The 15,989-nt window shown below is 38.6% G+C and overlaps 1 protein-coding gene across 1 annotated transcript; it reads right to left on the bottom strand.

The window, feature by feature from the left end:
- Positions 1-200: 200 nt before the first annotated feature.
- rps6ka4 (ribosomal protein S6 kinase A4) lies at positions 201-15,415 on the bottom strand. Its single transcript, XM_084730812.1, has 18 exons — positions 14,412-15,415; positions 13,062-13,133; positions 12,499-12,566; positions 12,142-12,292; positions 11,815-11,930; positions 10,555-10,662; positions 10,379-10,459; positions 9,399-9,502; positions 8,959-9,109; positions 8,710-8,871; positions 8,490-8,615; positions 6,945-7,078; positions 6,747-6,840; positions 6,404-6,574; positions 3,652-3,843; positions 3,406-3,565; positions 1,319-1,482; positions 201-1,215 (listed from the first exon to the last, which is right to left on the bottom strand). The coding sequence occupies exons 1-18, from the start codon at positions 14,497-14,499 to the stop codon at positions 1,003-1,005; spliced, it is 2,355 nt and encodes a 784-aa protein (XP_084586938.1). The 5' UTR covers positions 14,500-15,415; the 3' UTR covers positions 201-1,002.
- Positions 15,416-15,989: the final 574 nt, after the last annotated feature.

Genomic DNA, 15,989 nt, shown 5'->3' with positions numbered 1-15,989 from the left:
GTTGCAGAAAGAACAACAGATTTCTGAAGCAGGAGAACTAAGCTTTCTTGGTCAGTGAAGCTCACATTGTTTTGATCGCACCATCAACACTGACCAGACATCCACATAAAAAAGGATGAATTTTCCCTTTAAAACTGTATGCAACCAATAAACATGATTTCAACTACAGCATTATTCATCCTTGGCAGTCTTAAAAGATCTTCAAATCCCAATTATTTCTCTCTGCGCTCGGTCCTTCCAGCAATCTGCTTTTCAGTTTACCATTTGATCATTTACATTCTCTGCAAATAGTGCAAATGCCTGGATTTCTGCTCAAAATACATATCTGAGAAAAGCAAAAAATTTCCTCAAATCTGCTCACGTCACAGAGCAGAGTGCCAACATGTGGCACAGAACGCGTGGTCAACTTTTTTTGCCCATCATTAAAATAACACGATACAATCAAAGGGTTAAGCCTGCTAATTTCTGGAAGGACTAGTCATTTGCTATGTGCAAATCTGTGTTTATTCACAACGGCTCAATCGAAAGATTCACTGCTTTGCTGTATATATGGCTTCTGCTCATTTATGGCTCCTTTTTCCCTTTGTCCCTATATAGCCAGGCACTGTTTCTTATCCTCAGTGAAGATAGGTAAATATCTCATTTTTTACTTTTAGTGTGTGATATCACCATACTATGGTGAAAGAATACTGAGTAAGTATAATTTTTTTCAAGGCCACAGATTTCTGTACATCTTAAAGATGCCAAGCTAGACCTCTATTGTTTCTTCCATCCAACTAGGGAGAATACATGTTTGGTTTGGGGAGAATACGGCATGATGAATGAGGTTGTGAAATTCAATGTTGTATTGAGAATTTAACACTCACCTAAACCAGTCTTTTGGTTTGTCAGTATGTATTTTTTGGAACTGGGTGACCCTACCGCCACTGCAGGACATCATGTTTCCAGTATAAACAGATACCGCTTCATTTGTCCTCTGCTCTCTCTCCCCTGCACTTTAGGCTAGCTCTGCTTTGGGGTCACAGTTTGCTTTGGCTGCGCTTTAGATGCTGTTGCAGAGGCAGAGGAGGACGTGGAAGAAGAGGAGGAGGAAGAGGATGAACTCCATCGGGTCTCTACACCCGTGCTTGTCATCTTCAGCTTTCGTCGTTTTGCAAGAGGAGCGTTGTCAACACTTTTCAGAAAGAAGCCCTCTCGCTTACCGCGGTTAAAAGCCTACGAGAGGAAAATGACCAAAGGCAAGGAGGAGAAAAGTAAGATGAAACACATACAGTACATTCCACATCTGTCTATTCTAAGAGTACAAAGCTGTTATTACCTTGTAGGTGGCATTGACGTAGGTGCGGACAGTAGGTCCACTAGACTCAAGCACATCTGGGGTGCACAGTGGAGTGGTGGACATGGATGCACCGCCCTGCAGCCAGCTGTTCTCTTTCAGATCAGAGAGTTTGAGACGGCTCTCTGGATCCACCGTCAGAAGGCCTTAAATCATAGAGTGCAGGTTTAAAACAGACAAAGAAACACAAAGACAGGAGAATAGAGCAAGCTGACTTTCAAAGACAGCGTGGAAAAAAAACATTTCTTTGTCTGGTAAACGACAAGTCCTAAAAAACATCAGCTCCACCATCACATTCTCTAACAGGGCAGGCCAAAATAAAGCAGGTATATCACTGACTCCTAAGTGAATGTCTGTGTCAGACTTTCACTTTCATCGCGTCAGACCCTCACTGTCCACAATGAATCTGATATATACACATTTCTATGACAGGGGTGTAGTGCTATATGTTTCATTAGGCGCGTACCTGCACACATGCATCCACATACACACTTAAATTGTGGCTTGAATCAGGTCATGTAACCACTGCTCCTCCAGTGGTGAATTTACATACCGTCATCTCTAACTAAAAGTATAGGGCTGAGATGATTCCTCAAAGACCTTGAGTAATTCAGCTCCTAAAAATCATCAACGCTGGTTCTTTGTAGACAGATTTGTGCTCTGAAGCATTGTATGGAATCAGAGTCAAAGACTGAACTATGCATTACTGAACTGTAGAGGCACACTGGCAAATCGTGATCCACGATTTCTGTGTGGAGGATTTTTTGGGTGGACTTGAAACATGGCTCGATGACTTCCCAGAGCCACAGTCTGCCCAACATTATATAAGCTCCATGAACTGCAACACCAATGACACCGCCTCCCCCTCCCCTCACCCTTCCTAACGGTCAGTTATGAACATACTTCTACAAGGCTCTCAGTCAAAATCAACCCTGCTAACCTCTGCTTAGCTCACAGGAGCAGCTCTGTCTTTGAACGTGCCTGTGACACAGCCTTCAGTGTTGACTGGCACTGGCATTCACATTACTTGTGACCCAAAACCAATCAGATAGTGCTGTGGACGGGACATTGAGTGAGACTACAGAGCGTAGTGTTATTATGCTGTATAGTGTATAATTATCAATTAAATGTATTACAGTATACTATAATTTAGTATTAGGAGTAGACTGTAGAAACTTATTTTCTCTTTAATAAAACCAGACTACTTCTTACCCGATTATTAGAATCATCTATGGAATAATCAGTAGAATACTCCATTACTAAACTGATAGATAGTCAGTCAACATGAGTGCTCACACTCTACGTCTCTCTTACTGCTGCAACTAAGAGTCTGCATCACACTTTTCTCATTCAAACAACTGGAAAAAGACGTGCGTTCTAGCAGAACTACTGCTATGTCTTTGTCATGAAATCAAACAAAATACTGCGTGGGAAATTACCAGCCACCAGCTGATAAAATGTGAAAGTGGTTGGAAGATTTCAGACCTAAAATAATCATGATTAATGGTAAATTTGAACATTATCTGTCAGTGGCTGGAAGATGAAATATTTTAATAAATCAATTTTCTTATCTTGCCACACCTTGGTGCTCAAAATCAGACTACAGACATAACCACTTAAGTAAAAGGCAGGTGAGACAGTGTTAGTACTTTTTAAACCAAAGGTGCATATTTTATATTTACATACAACAGGGCCAACAGCAAACAGGTTATCATTTACAATGCTCAATTATCCACAATCTCCCTCCAGCCAGCAACCACCGTATCTAGGTTTTTGTAGTTAAATGCAGGGATACTGTACAAATAACTCCTCATTTCAAAATATTAATCAACCATCTTGCAGGAACAGGAATAAGTAGCAACAGAGCATCTGACAAAAGTTCAGGTCAAAACAGCGTGCCGTGCTGCTTGCAGCCAGTTAGGACAATACAGTCACATTGAGAACAATGCACTCTGTCACTGACTCTTACACATGTCGCATTCAGTTAGAACACAGCATAACCTAAAGTGATGTGGCCCTGTTGACTACAGCAAACAATGTGTGCCCTATAAACTTACTATATCACATACCTTTAACAAGCTCTTTGGCATCATCTGATACGCCCTTCCAGGCCTCCCCCTCCAATGAGAAATCACCCTCTTTTATTTTCTGCATGATATCAGCAGCATATGATGAAGTCATCCCACGCTGCTCGCTCTGAAACGGCACCTGGCCTGACAGCATGGTGTACTGATGAAAACACACACAGAGAGAGGAATTAATATTTCAGTTAGTCTTACAGAAGTGACAGGATTAATGGTTTTAGGTTAAATTACCAGGATGACCCCGAGACTCCAGAGGTCACAGGCTTTGTCGTATCCTGCGCTCTCGAAAAGTTCAGGTGCAGCGTACTGCAGCGTGAAGCAGGGAGTCTGCAGGGGGGCGCTGCCTGCAGGGCACAGGCGGGCAAATCCAAAATCTATTACTTTCAGCACTGAGTCCTCTCCCTCATCTGCAAACAGCACGTTCTGCAAGGCAAACAAATAACATCCATGATCATACTCCTTTCTTTTTCTTTACACTTAACAAGTATTTTTATGCACTACAAGTTGGTATGCTCCCTAACCTTGGTGCTTTGCCTGCGTGCACATGTGGAATAAAGGTGGGAGTAGAGGTCAAACAGATGAGATTTTCATTCAAATGAGGCCTCGCAAAATTAGTTGTTTATATTTTGGTGAAAATTTGAAAGTGCTATTTCCACCATGATTCATTGTTTGGTGAGTCTGTCAACAATTGCAAACTCATTAGTTAAGAGGAAATTCACAGGAGTTGTTGAATAATGTAGATTAAAAGTTTTATTCAAACACTTTCCAACCAGCAAATGTGTTCAGACTGGCATTAAAAATAAAAGTTTATGCAATTACAACAGGCGTCTCAGTAAAACTAAAAGTTAATGGGTGGTTCTTAACACTATCTGTCATTCACAGCTGCTTTATACTAAATGAAAGCCTTCTCTTTCAGTTAATTAAATCCCACAGCCATCTAAAGACGGCAGGATATGTGCGATAAATCTGCAGTGATCTTTTTGAGTGTGGTGCTGCAGTACAGAGGCAATATGCACTGTTGTCCACTGTTTACCACACCAACATGCCCACATATCAAATTAGTTGGTTACAACTCTACATTCAGCCACCTCCAACCTCCTGGAAGGCAGGACAGATGCAGTTCACAGTGGAAAAATACTGAATTAAAACTTCACTCTGCTCTCGTTTCCACTGATTCTCTTTTTCACCACATTACCCAGGCCAATAACATGCCATGGATTCCTTTCTCATTTCTAACTTCTCTGGAAATCATTAATTCTTCAAATGAATTTTAATAAGATGTGATACAAAAGAATTATGGCTGTAATAATGTTGGACTTGTTTTTACATGAATAGAACCATACGTGTGTGTGCAAGACACTGCTTGGTGCTATTATTACACATTAAAGTCAAGTCAGTCGGCCTCATGCAAGAACATTTTCGTATTCTTATCTCTCTTACCTCTGTTCATACAAAGGCAAAGGGACCCTACGAACATGTCACGTCAGATTCAGCAAACACTTGTAACTTAAGATAACTGTAAATGATCCACCTGTGCATATATGACTGCAGATGCATGAAACCTGTAAATGAGTATGAATAATGCTCCAATAATACCATCTAAGACTACGCTTCCTGTCCAATATGTCAGGAAGTGGTCATTCATCATCAAAGAATAAAGGGAATAAAAGGAAAAACTTGAGTTTGGAGTCTGTTGTTCTGCTTTCAGGGATCCATAAAAGAAAATATGTCATTTTAACAGCATCAGCAGTAGAATTAAGGAACCTGCTAAAACCAAGGAATGAGAAAAACGAGTGCTGATAATGCCAATGGTAAGTGTCACTGAAATAAAGAACAAAATGACTTGATATAAAAGTGACTTTAAAAAAAAAAAAAAAAAGGAGGAGGACAGAGGACAGAATAAGTGTCATAGAAGGTGATGTTGCACTGGGATCATAATGATTATAACTGATGAGAGAAAAGTGGTAAATGCGGCAAATTCAAATCAGAGACCATATTTTCTCAGAATTCAATCAAGCAGTGTTAATTTTGACAGCAAATTTTGATTTAGTTGTAGTTATAGTCTTCACTAAAAAGACATTTAAGAGTTAGTCATATTTTAGTCATCTGAACTGTTTTACTTTCAGTTGACTAAATATTAATAGACTTTAGATAGCTAAATCTTAAGTAGATTTAGTCGTCTTAAAAAATGGGTTTAATTTACGTGAAATGCATATTTCTGTTGAATTTCCATGCTCAGACTGGAGGAAGCATCTATTCACCTGTTATATACTAAATTTCTTCAAAATGCATTCTTCTTTGTGTTACCTTCATGTTTTAATTTGGGGACAGTAAAACTTAACTCTAATTATCTTTAGCGTGTCAATTGATCTTTTAATTTGCAATCTAAGACAAACAATACTGGGTCATTCACTTCTCTCATCAGTACAGGACGGCTGTATTTTCTTTGAATTTGTTTTGTATTTCAAGTTTAGTGAAAACACACCAGCTGGAGTTAGCAGATAAAATAGCTTGGATTTAAGTGTGTTTACCTTTGTGTGATTTTCTGGATGACTCATCTAGAAATGTTCCTTCATGTTTCTTCTTGTGACTATTGCTCCATATAGTTTACAAAGGATCTTGGTTTCCTTGACATCAAATATAAAATGTATCCATATGTCTGTTCTTCTCTTTCTCCCAGATGTTGACCTTTCTGTACAGTTTATCCAGCAAGTGCATGCTAGTTTAGTTCTGAGGTAGATCAACACAATCCAGTTGCGTGTTGGATACAACCTCCCTACCACACAAAAAGACTGGCTCTCTTCCCAACTCGTCCCTCCCTAACATTTCTCTAATTTTTATTTGGTGTAAATTGACTTTGTCATAGTTTTTGTCATTGTAAATTACTTTATTTAGATACCGGCTCTTTTTCGTTGGTGAAAAAATGTTAATAAAAACTATGATGAAATTAATATTGGCATCAAGTCATCAAAGCACGACCCACCTCTGGTTTGAGGTCTCTGTGCACAACTCCAGCATCGTGCATGAAGCTGACGGCTGAGACAAGGCTCTGTAACAGCTGACTAGCCTCCGCCTCGCCAAAAAGTTTCTTCCTCCTGATCCTTTCCAGCAGCTCCCCGCCTCGCAGAAGCTCCATCACTAAATATGTGTGGTACTGGCAGAGACAAAGGGGGACACGTGCAAAGAGAAGACTTAATGTGATCGTATTTGTTGTTGCAAATTAATTTATTTCCAAAATTTCAAAGTTTCCACCCTTGACAGGACATACAGTATACTCACTATTTGTTATATTAATGTTATGTCAGTATGCATTTCTTCCATTGTACCTGATCAGTATAGACTTCATGCAGCTTGACGATGTTTGGGTGAGCCTCACATTGCCTCAGAGCAGCAATCTCCCTCTGGGTGTTGGCCTCCATTCTGACAGTCAAAATAAACATTCAGTGTTAACAAGCACATACAGTTAAACAGATAGTCACAAAGCTTTAACTAAGACAATATAGCAACAGAACATCTCCACTCACCTGCGGCTGACAATCTTGACGGCGTAATCGTGGCCAGTCTGCTTGTGTCTGCACTTCCTGCACACAGAAAAACTACCCTCACCCAGAGGTGGCCCCTGAAGACACAGCTCATAGTGCTGAAAAAACTGGGATTCCTGAACAAAGAAGGGATGGTGTGAGTCACAGTGAGCTGTTAAAGGAGTTTTATGGTTCCCCCCCCCAGTACAACAACAGGATGTGTCTTCCAGTATTGTAAAAGTATTTGGGTTTGTATAGAGGAACATGCTTGGATTTATAGAGTTTATTGTTCTTTATCATCTATTAACAACCACATGTGCTTAATAGACTTCTTACCTGAAAAAATTCAGAGTTTTCTTTTCCCTGACACTTGACCATTGATCTATTAACTTTTTGGTTGCTTGAACTGTTTACTTTTTAATGCAAGATGAGGCTGTTTGGGAAAAAGTGAGTGCTCTGTGAGTATAGCTTGTGTTCAAATGTTCACCGTGCCCTTATCCTGCCAGTGTTTAGATCTTTAATATTAAAATAACAATTTCATTCACTTTTCTTCACATAAATGAAATGCTGAAAAATAGTCCGACTGCATGTTATTTTGGTAATCCCTAGTGGGGGTTGGGACCCCAAGTTAGGAAACAGTGGCCTAATGTGATACACATCAAACAGACAAGCTGGCCTGAGATTTTCTATTCCTAAATAGACACTATGATACCATGCTATCAAGACAGTTTATTGATAACTGATATCTCTTCAGTATTGGCCCTAGTAAAATATGACAAAAAAAGCTGTGAAATAAGGTGAGCCAACTTTAATAACAGACTAGGTGACATAAACTAGTTTCTCTTCCTTCCTGTTTGTCCTAAACACCAAACACCACTGAACCTCAACCTGAACTCAGATGCTATTTTATGTCTTTCTAGGTTACAGAAGGCTTCAAATAAAGATGCAGGTTTTCAAAAATCGCCTCTCTACCAAAAAGTGAAGAGGAACAACTAATGCCCAAATAATTTTATTTTTGAATATTTTATTTCATTTGAACTTTCTCTTACATATTTCAGGGTTCCTACAGCTTTTCCAAAGTCAAATTCAAGCACCTTTCAAGAATCTCAAGGTGCACTTTCAAGCTTTAACAGCACTTCACAGCTGTGATAAAATATATATTTAGATACATATCCTCAAATTTCACTTCAATGCTTTAAATCAGATATTATTGTGCTATTAACAAACAAAATTATATTTTGCAACAGAATTCTACAGAGAGAAACAAAGTTTCATGTTTCAAAACATGTCTGTAAGCAGAACTGGCATCCTATACATGCTGGCTGAGCCAACATCAAACCTCATTTATTTCCTTATCTAAAAAGCAACCTATTCAGTCAGGTAGTGATTTATTATGAAAGTAAGGAAGTTACGGTTTCAAGCACTTAACCCAAAATCCAAGCCGTTTACAAAATATTGAAAATGCTAAAAAAAAATCAGTCATAATAAAACAACTCCAAATCATTTTAAATCTTAACCAAAAATGGCTTTATAAGCTAATACCCGTACCTCTAACATTGCACTTCGTTGGACAGAGGCTGAACCTGGTCGATCAGCGCCAACCTGCGATTCTACGAAGTCTCCCATGACTGCATTCTTATTAAAGAGGATGGAAGGAGCAATAAAGGAGTAGCCCTAAAATGACAGAAGTTAGGTGTATGATGAGGTAGTACAGAGAGCACACCATATTAAACCACATTAACAAAAGGTTGAGACAGCAGGGACTAACCTTGAACAGACGGCCAGTGCTGGGGGGTGTGCTTGCTGGAGAGTAGACGGGGTCCATCCCAGTGAATTCCTCAGCAAAGTTCCCCACATCGAGCTCACTCTTCAGCTCTGGTTTGAATGGACTCTGCACCTTCTTCTGTGCTAAATCCGCCCAGTTAAGACCCTGTTAGAAAGCAAAAAGCAGATGAGAAGAGTTATGGATGAATGAGAAAAGGGCCCCAGGGAAGTGAGGTGTCGAGGTAAGTAGGACCTTGAAGAAGGGATGTGCTTTGATGTCTTCAGACCCTCGTGGTCCGGAGCCCAGCCTCCTGTGGGGATCTTTCACCAATAACTTCCTCAGCAGGTCCTGAGCAGTGGGTCCAATCATAGAGGGGAAGGGTGGATCACAGCGCAAAATACGTCTGACAAAACGGGTGGAAAAGATGATCAGGGAGATAAAATAATGCCCATTTAGTTAACATAGTAGCCTCAAATGATACTGTTCAACAACATCCTAAAGCAGCTTTAAGCTGTGTTAAGGACAATCACAGGTAAAAATATGTCAGTGCAATTTCTGTTATATATGTGACTGAGAAAAGGTGCCTCCAACAAAATGGTTGAGATCATTTTATGACTTTAGAAAGGGTTGGATTAAGATTTAAGTTTAAGAATACGTATTGTGGAGGTGCAGGTGGAGTCAGCGGCACTCACTTTGACACCTCACTCTGGGAGTTCCTCTCTCCCTCCAAGGTAAAAGGAGATGCTCCCGTCAAAAGCTCAAACATCAGGATCCCAAGACTCCACCAATCTACAGACTGAGGGAGAAGGCAGGTTACAGAAATATAACGTGAATGAAAGAGAACAAAATATGAGCAGATAAAGCGCCCACTGTATGTTTATTCAGGGGATCCCAAGACGTCCATTATGATACTGATGGCTTCTACAACCAAAAATGTTGATCTTGTCTTTGATCTAATTTATGCTGCGTACAGTTCAGACTAGATGTTATTCATATGTTGCATTCATTTGCTCCTCGGATGTTTCTTCTGCCTGAGTTTGGAAGTTGTTACTCCGACTTTCATGTGTTCATTAGCTTTTAAATCATATGAAAAAAAGAATATTGATGCTACAAAGGGTAGAGTAGGGCTGTTGTTGCTGTACTTGTAGCATCTGTGTGATGGGTTGCTATTACAGTATGCTGAATCCATTTGTGCCCAACTTGTTATTGGGGTAATGCTTATAAATAACAGAAACTAACAGTTACATCTGCATACCATATTGCAAATTACATGTCAGCAAAAAATCGATATGCATTAATTGATTATCAACCATTTACTTTTGTCAACCATATTCCTGCATATGACGTCAACAGACAACACCTCATCAAGATGTGTAACAGATGTGTTCTTGGACTTTCCGAGTTGTTGTTTTGACTTAAAGGTGCATTCACATGGATTTTTCCAGTTGGGCACTTATTTTTCCTATTATTCTGACACCACATGAATGCAGGCATGAACCACATTTTTCCGTACAAGTAAAAGTGGAGCTACCTTTTATCCTAAATATCTACATGTAAACAATAGATAATGTGAGCAATTACCGTACAGATCTTTGTATGTGACCACTTTAATATACCAAAATGATATGAACACTTAACATCAGTACTTGCTGCCTTACTGTCATGTATTTACCTTGCCATGCCCGGCTTTCCCCCTGATGATTTCAGGTGCCATGTACTCAATGGTGCCACAGAAAGAGTAGGTCCTTTCCTTCTGTAATGATGAGAAAGGGAAGATAAATTCTAACTGTAAAAACAAATCTTAGATCATCAAAATATTGTTTAGACACTGGTATTGTGTTTACATACCTCTTCTTCAAGAAACTCTTTGCTGAGCCCAAAATCTGTCAATACCACATGGCCTTCACTGTCTAGAAGAATGTTTTCCAATTTGATGTCTCGGTACACAATCCCAAGCTGCACAAATACACAATGAAAGATAATCAGTTACATTCATGTTTAAGTGTGGTAAATTTGTGAGCAAAGATGAGATTTAGTTTACATGGAAGAACATGGCCTATTATGTGCCGCTTATTTACAGTCATCACAGCATTTTCCAACCCTGTTCAGTAGTCCTAATCCCTAATATATCAATTTAAATGACAGCCAAGACAGCAAGACAAGTTGAGGTGCAACAACATGTCAGGAAATAAGAATACCAAAGGCGCCTTCAGCCTATCACATTGTTCAAGCTTAGTTTATCATGATAAATATCAATATTGCTCAATATAGATGAAATGATTATTTCATGAATATTATCTTTTTTTTGCTGTATTGCTCAGCCCTAGTAGAGTAAAAAACCTTGACAATGCACACATTCTACCTTTCTTCCATACAGTGTTTTGTGGATATCCTTCAAAAAGAAAAAAATTATCCTTTAATGCCACAGTGGCTTTGCAGAGGCTGTTTTTAGTGGCTGAGTTTAGAGCAAAATGTACGACTACAGTCAGGGTCCAAAATTAGCACCAGCCAAATGCTGGTAAAATATGAAAGCAGCTGGTAGATTTGCTTCACTCACCAGCCAAAAGAACAATGATAATCTTTAGAAGGGCTGGTCAATTTTGAACATTCGCTGGCCATTTTGCCAATGGACAAAAAATGTCATTTTGAACCCTGGGTACAGTAGATGTGAAAAGTTGTCAGGAAACTATTTGGTAACTTAAATGAGCAGGAGAGAATTTCAAGCAGTAAATTAAGAGCTCAGAGGGAACTTCCTGCCAAGCACCAAACCACAGACAACCGCAAAGTTAGTGACTATCTGTTGGAGAAAGTTGAACATTTCACAGTTAAAGGCCCATTTATTTCACCAAGGAATTGGTGGCAACCAAATCTGAAAAGACAACCAAATTTGGGACTTAAATTTGTCAAGTGGCCAAAAACTAGACTGCATTGGGATGATAATGCTGCTCTGTCTTTGTGTAATTAGGCAACTACTTGTGAACAAGCCAACAACAATATATAAGGTGATATGCTGGTACAGCGTCTCTGTAAACTTGCTTTGCCTTTCATTTGCCTTCTATTGAAAAAAATGTAGCTTAAAGTTACAGAGCTGTAAGGAGCAACACCCACCTTGTGCAGGTGCTCCAGAGCCAGGATTATTTCCCCAATATAAATCCGCACCGCCTCCTCAGGAAAGTGATCCCGCTGGTACAAATGAGTAAACATCTCCCCGCCGCTCACATAGTCTGTACTCACACACACAGACAAATAACACAGGGAGCTTCAATAGACATAAATACAAAAATTACACAAACACACATTATGCACACAAAACACAAATAAACAGACATACAATAATAGACACAAACATAAAGAGAACATCTATTCAGCACTTCCAAAGACTGAAGAGACAAGAGTTCACTTCACCAAATTTAGTTGTGGTGTCTCATCACTCACCCAGGATGAGATGTAGTTTGCTCTGCGTTTGAAAGGCATAGTGGAGCGTGACCAGGAAGGGAGACTGACGGATGTGCTCCAGCACCTGCCTCTCAGTGCGAGTATGTTCTGTTGTCTTTGCCTTTTGAACAATAGCTGCTTTCTTTAATACCTAGGGAAATAATGAAAACAAACTCAAGTTTTGATTAACTGTGATTTTACATAAATATCTTAAGACAACATCTGGAAAAACTAGACATAAAACATTTTAAAAAGTTTCCAGTTTTGAAATTCGAACAGAACCCACCCATCAATCCATCCATCAATCCATCCATCAATCCATCCATCTTGTGATCACATTTAGTTCAGCAGACTTACCTTCATAGCATACAGCTGGCCAGAATCATGACCGCTGTTCTTCCTGACCAAAAACACTTTTCCATAAGCTAGACAAAAACAAACAAATAATTTATCCAGTAAGTCAAACTGCATCTAGTACGAAAGTGAAACTAAACTGTGCAAAAAGATTCCTGCATACCAAATTTAATAAGATCTTGTTTTGTTGATGCAAACAGCCTCTCAGATCTCTCACAGGTATTCATTATGGATGAGATCTAATAACACATCTACATCTACAGCATATGTCTGCCTTCTAAACATTCAGATACTGTTCATGCTGTTGTTCTGCATCTCCCAAATCAGGATATGAATGTTAAGAAATATTTATCACAGCATTTAAATCCGTAGGGACACTTTTTCTGACAGGCTATGAAAATTAATTATAAACACTTTGCTCTCGAGGCATTGAACCATGGAAAGGAAAGACATCCTGTTTGTTTAGGGTATACCTGATAATCACATCTTACTCAAGTAAGAGTTTTCAGTTTGGACAACAATTGTTTCTATATTTAATGTATTTCATGCTTCATATAAACACTTACCTCCAGTGCCCAAGACTTTGAGCAGCTCAAAGTTCTCCATGCCAACCTTCTCAGTGTGACCTGTGAGATTCGCTGGTGGTAGAAAGAAAATACCACAATTAAACTGTATAGCTTATTATATATGCACCATTTCTGTACCATGCAAACACATTTTTGTTTAAAAGGACAGCCAGACACATTTCAAAAATACTTTAACATCTCTCAAAATATTTTAGAGATGCAAACTAATGAACTGTGCATTCCACACTAAACACTGTAATGACAAAGTAATAATAGGCTAATACTTCTTGAAATGTTTACATGTATATTGACATTATAATACATACACCTAATATAAATATGTATTAAATTATAAATACCAATGTTTTGATTATTTACTATTTAGTCAATTCTGAGCTAAAACTTAAAAATGCTGCCTCACTATAGATTAAAAGGTTCTCACACTTCAATTAATAGCTACTCCCAAATCAGTGACAAAGTAAGTACAGTAATACATTTCTCCCTTGACAGCTGATGAAAAACACATTGACAGCGCCGATTATGATATGGCCAGATCTACAACTAATGTGAAATTTTCAACTTGCTGAGGGAAGATACAAGTCCAGAACAATATAATAATGCAATATACAGTAAAATATGCATATACAAAAGGCTCTGATTGAATGTGTAACTTACTATGTCTGCACTTCTCCAATACAGAGGCAAATTATATACCCCATAAAAATTAAATTAAATTAAATTAAAAACTTTCACTGTTTATACCGTTGCTGGGCAGTTGGCATTAATAGTTTCTTCTACTTTTCAGTTCCATTACCTCACTGTTAATTTTGAGACCTTTTTGATGGGTGTGTTGTTTTGTTTTGCACAAATATGAATACAGATGTGCCTTGAGTTTTTGGCTTGCCCTCTGTGTTGAGCACAGAAACTTTGAAAACAACTGATCTGTGTGACAAAAATAAACACCTGTATGAAGTTAAGAGCAACAGATTACAATAGTAAAAACTTACTGACTTTTTGATTTTTTTTATATTAAGAATGCAGCTTCATGTGTCAATTGTACATTTTGGGGTTGTGTTGGGTTGCTCTGCATCATACTGAGATGTATTCTTAATATTTTGTATTTATATACCTATGGAGAAGCAAGCACAGTGGAAAAATGTTTTCCAATATTTTCCAATATAATGCAAACCAGTGTAATATTACTACTGACAGAAAAACTTCAACAATTAAAAACGATTGCTTTCACGTGCATTATACTAAATTAAACAGTTAATACAGTGTGCAGGGTTTCCATTTTTCTGATTCCAAAGTGTATAACATGCTTGACTAAAAACAGTATATTTGACTTACCATTGGTGATTTGATGCTTGACCGTACAGGCCTTTTCATTTGTTTTTGCATCGGAGTCATCACTACTATCAGACGCGTCCCCAGGCATAACTTGAAGAGAAATAGACTATAGTCTCAACAGACTGTTTAAGATCAACTGAGTAATAAGATGTTTTAGAATATACTGTGATACACCACACGGTTAGCAATTACAAAAATCTATTGTAACTGCATTATGATGAACATAAAGATTATCGAGATGAGCGGACAGCTGTGTTTTCTAGACAATACTGCTGCCCCAACACTAATCCCCATGCGTTTGACATCCTGCTGGTTCGCATTATTTATCTCATGTGATTGGACGAAATCAACAAGAAAACACAGACGTGTGGCTATTGTGATTACAGCTGTTTACTAGCTGCAGTTCGCTTTATGACACAATCAGCTATAACACAGATCATCAGTACCGATTTTGAGTGACGGTCTATGTTAGTCAGAGCGAAGTTTAAGTGGCTAACGTTAGCATTAGCCGCTTAACAGAAGTCATTATTCATAAGTTAGCAGATGTTACTTAGTAATAACGTTAACGCTACTTCTACATGAACAGTTTATCAGAATAACGAGTTATTAGTCAGTGCGTAAACACCTACAAAGCTAGGTAATTAGCATAACTGCCACATTAACAAGATATGTTACCTAGCTAGCTGGAATGGTAGTAGTAAATTGGCAACTAGTACCTAGCTAGCGAATTGTTGCTGTTGCCGTCAAAGTTTGAACGTTAGCTAACGCTAATGTTTAATTAGCTGTGTTAACTGGCCGCTTCAAAAATCAGCTATCAGACCATATTGGAAAAGCCAGTTTGGATAGTTCCTTATCTTCTTTCTCTCCACGAGAGCCACGTTAATAATTCGCCCATTATTAAAATATTTTCCCCGTACTTAATATTTCTGTGAGCAGCAAGCTAACTGCTAATTCCAGGATGCTTTCGACACAACCTGGGCGACGGTCAATCACGTGATCTCTCGGAGTGGGCGGAGCGAGGTGCTCGAAAGCTTATTGAGGACTGGCTATTTGACTAGAGCAGATCCTCTTTTAATATTGATAGGCGAGTTGATTTTTTTTTTCATACGTATTATACATGGATATCGATATATTATAACAGGTAAACACACATTTAATCCATGAAATCACTGAAGGTTCCATTCCATTTAGTGTAGCAGAGCCTGTCCAGCGAGGCAACATTCGCAACAGCAGCACCCTGACCTGAATGGAACCTTGAATAGCATAATTGGTAACACGTGTTTATACAAATAAATCATGTCAAAATGGTTACTGTGAAAAAGGTATTTTATATATAGGTAGGTGTAATTTTTTTCACCATATAAAACTAATAATTTAACAATATGAATGCTCTACTGGCTTAAAGACTGAGTCTAATGCAATGCAGCCACAACTTTGGGTGACACGAGTTTTGTGGGGTGCCATAGTCCTCACCACTGTGAAAGAAGTGGTCATGCACACATCATGTGCCTCTTATACTTTTACAATAATACATTTTAGAGTTATAATAGACCTTTTTCACAGCAGCCATCATGACAT

This window comes from Lutjanus erythropterus, chromosome 11 (assembly GCF_056507025.1).
Source record: "Lutjanus erythropterus isolate fLutEry1 chromosome 11, fLutEry1.hap2, whole genome shotgun sequence".
Lineage (NCBI taxonomy): Eukaryota > Metazoa > Chordata > Actinopteri > Lutjaniformes > Lutjanidae > Lutjanus > Lutjanus erythropterus.
This window is presented reverse-complemented; position numbering and strand designations above follow the sequence as displayed.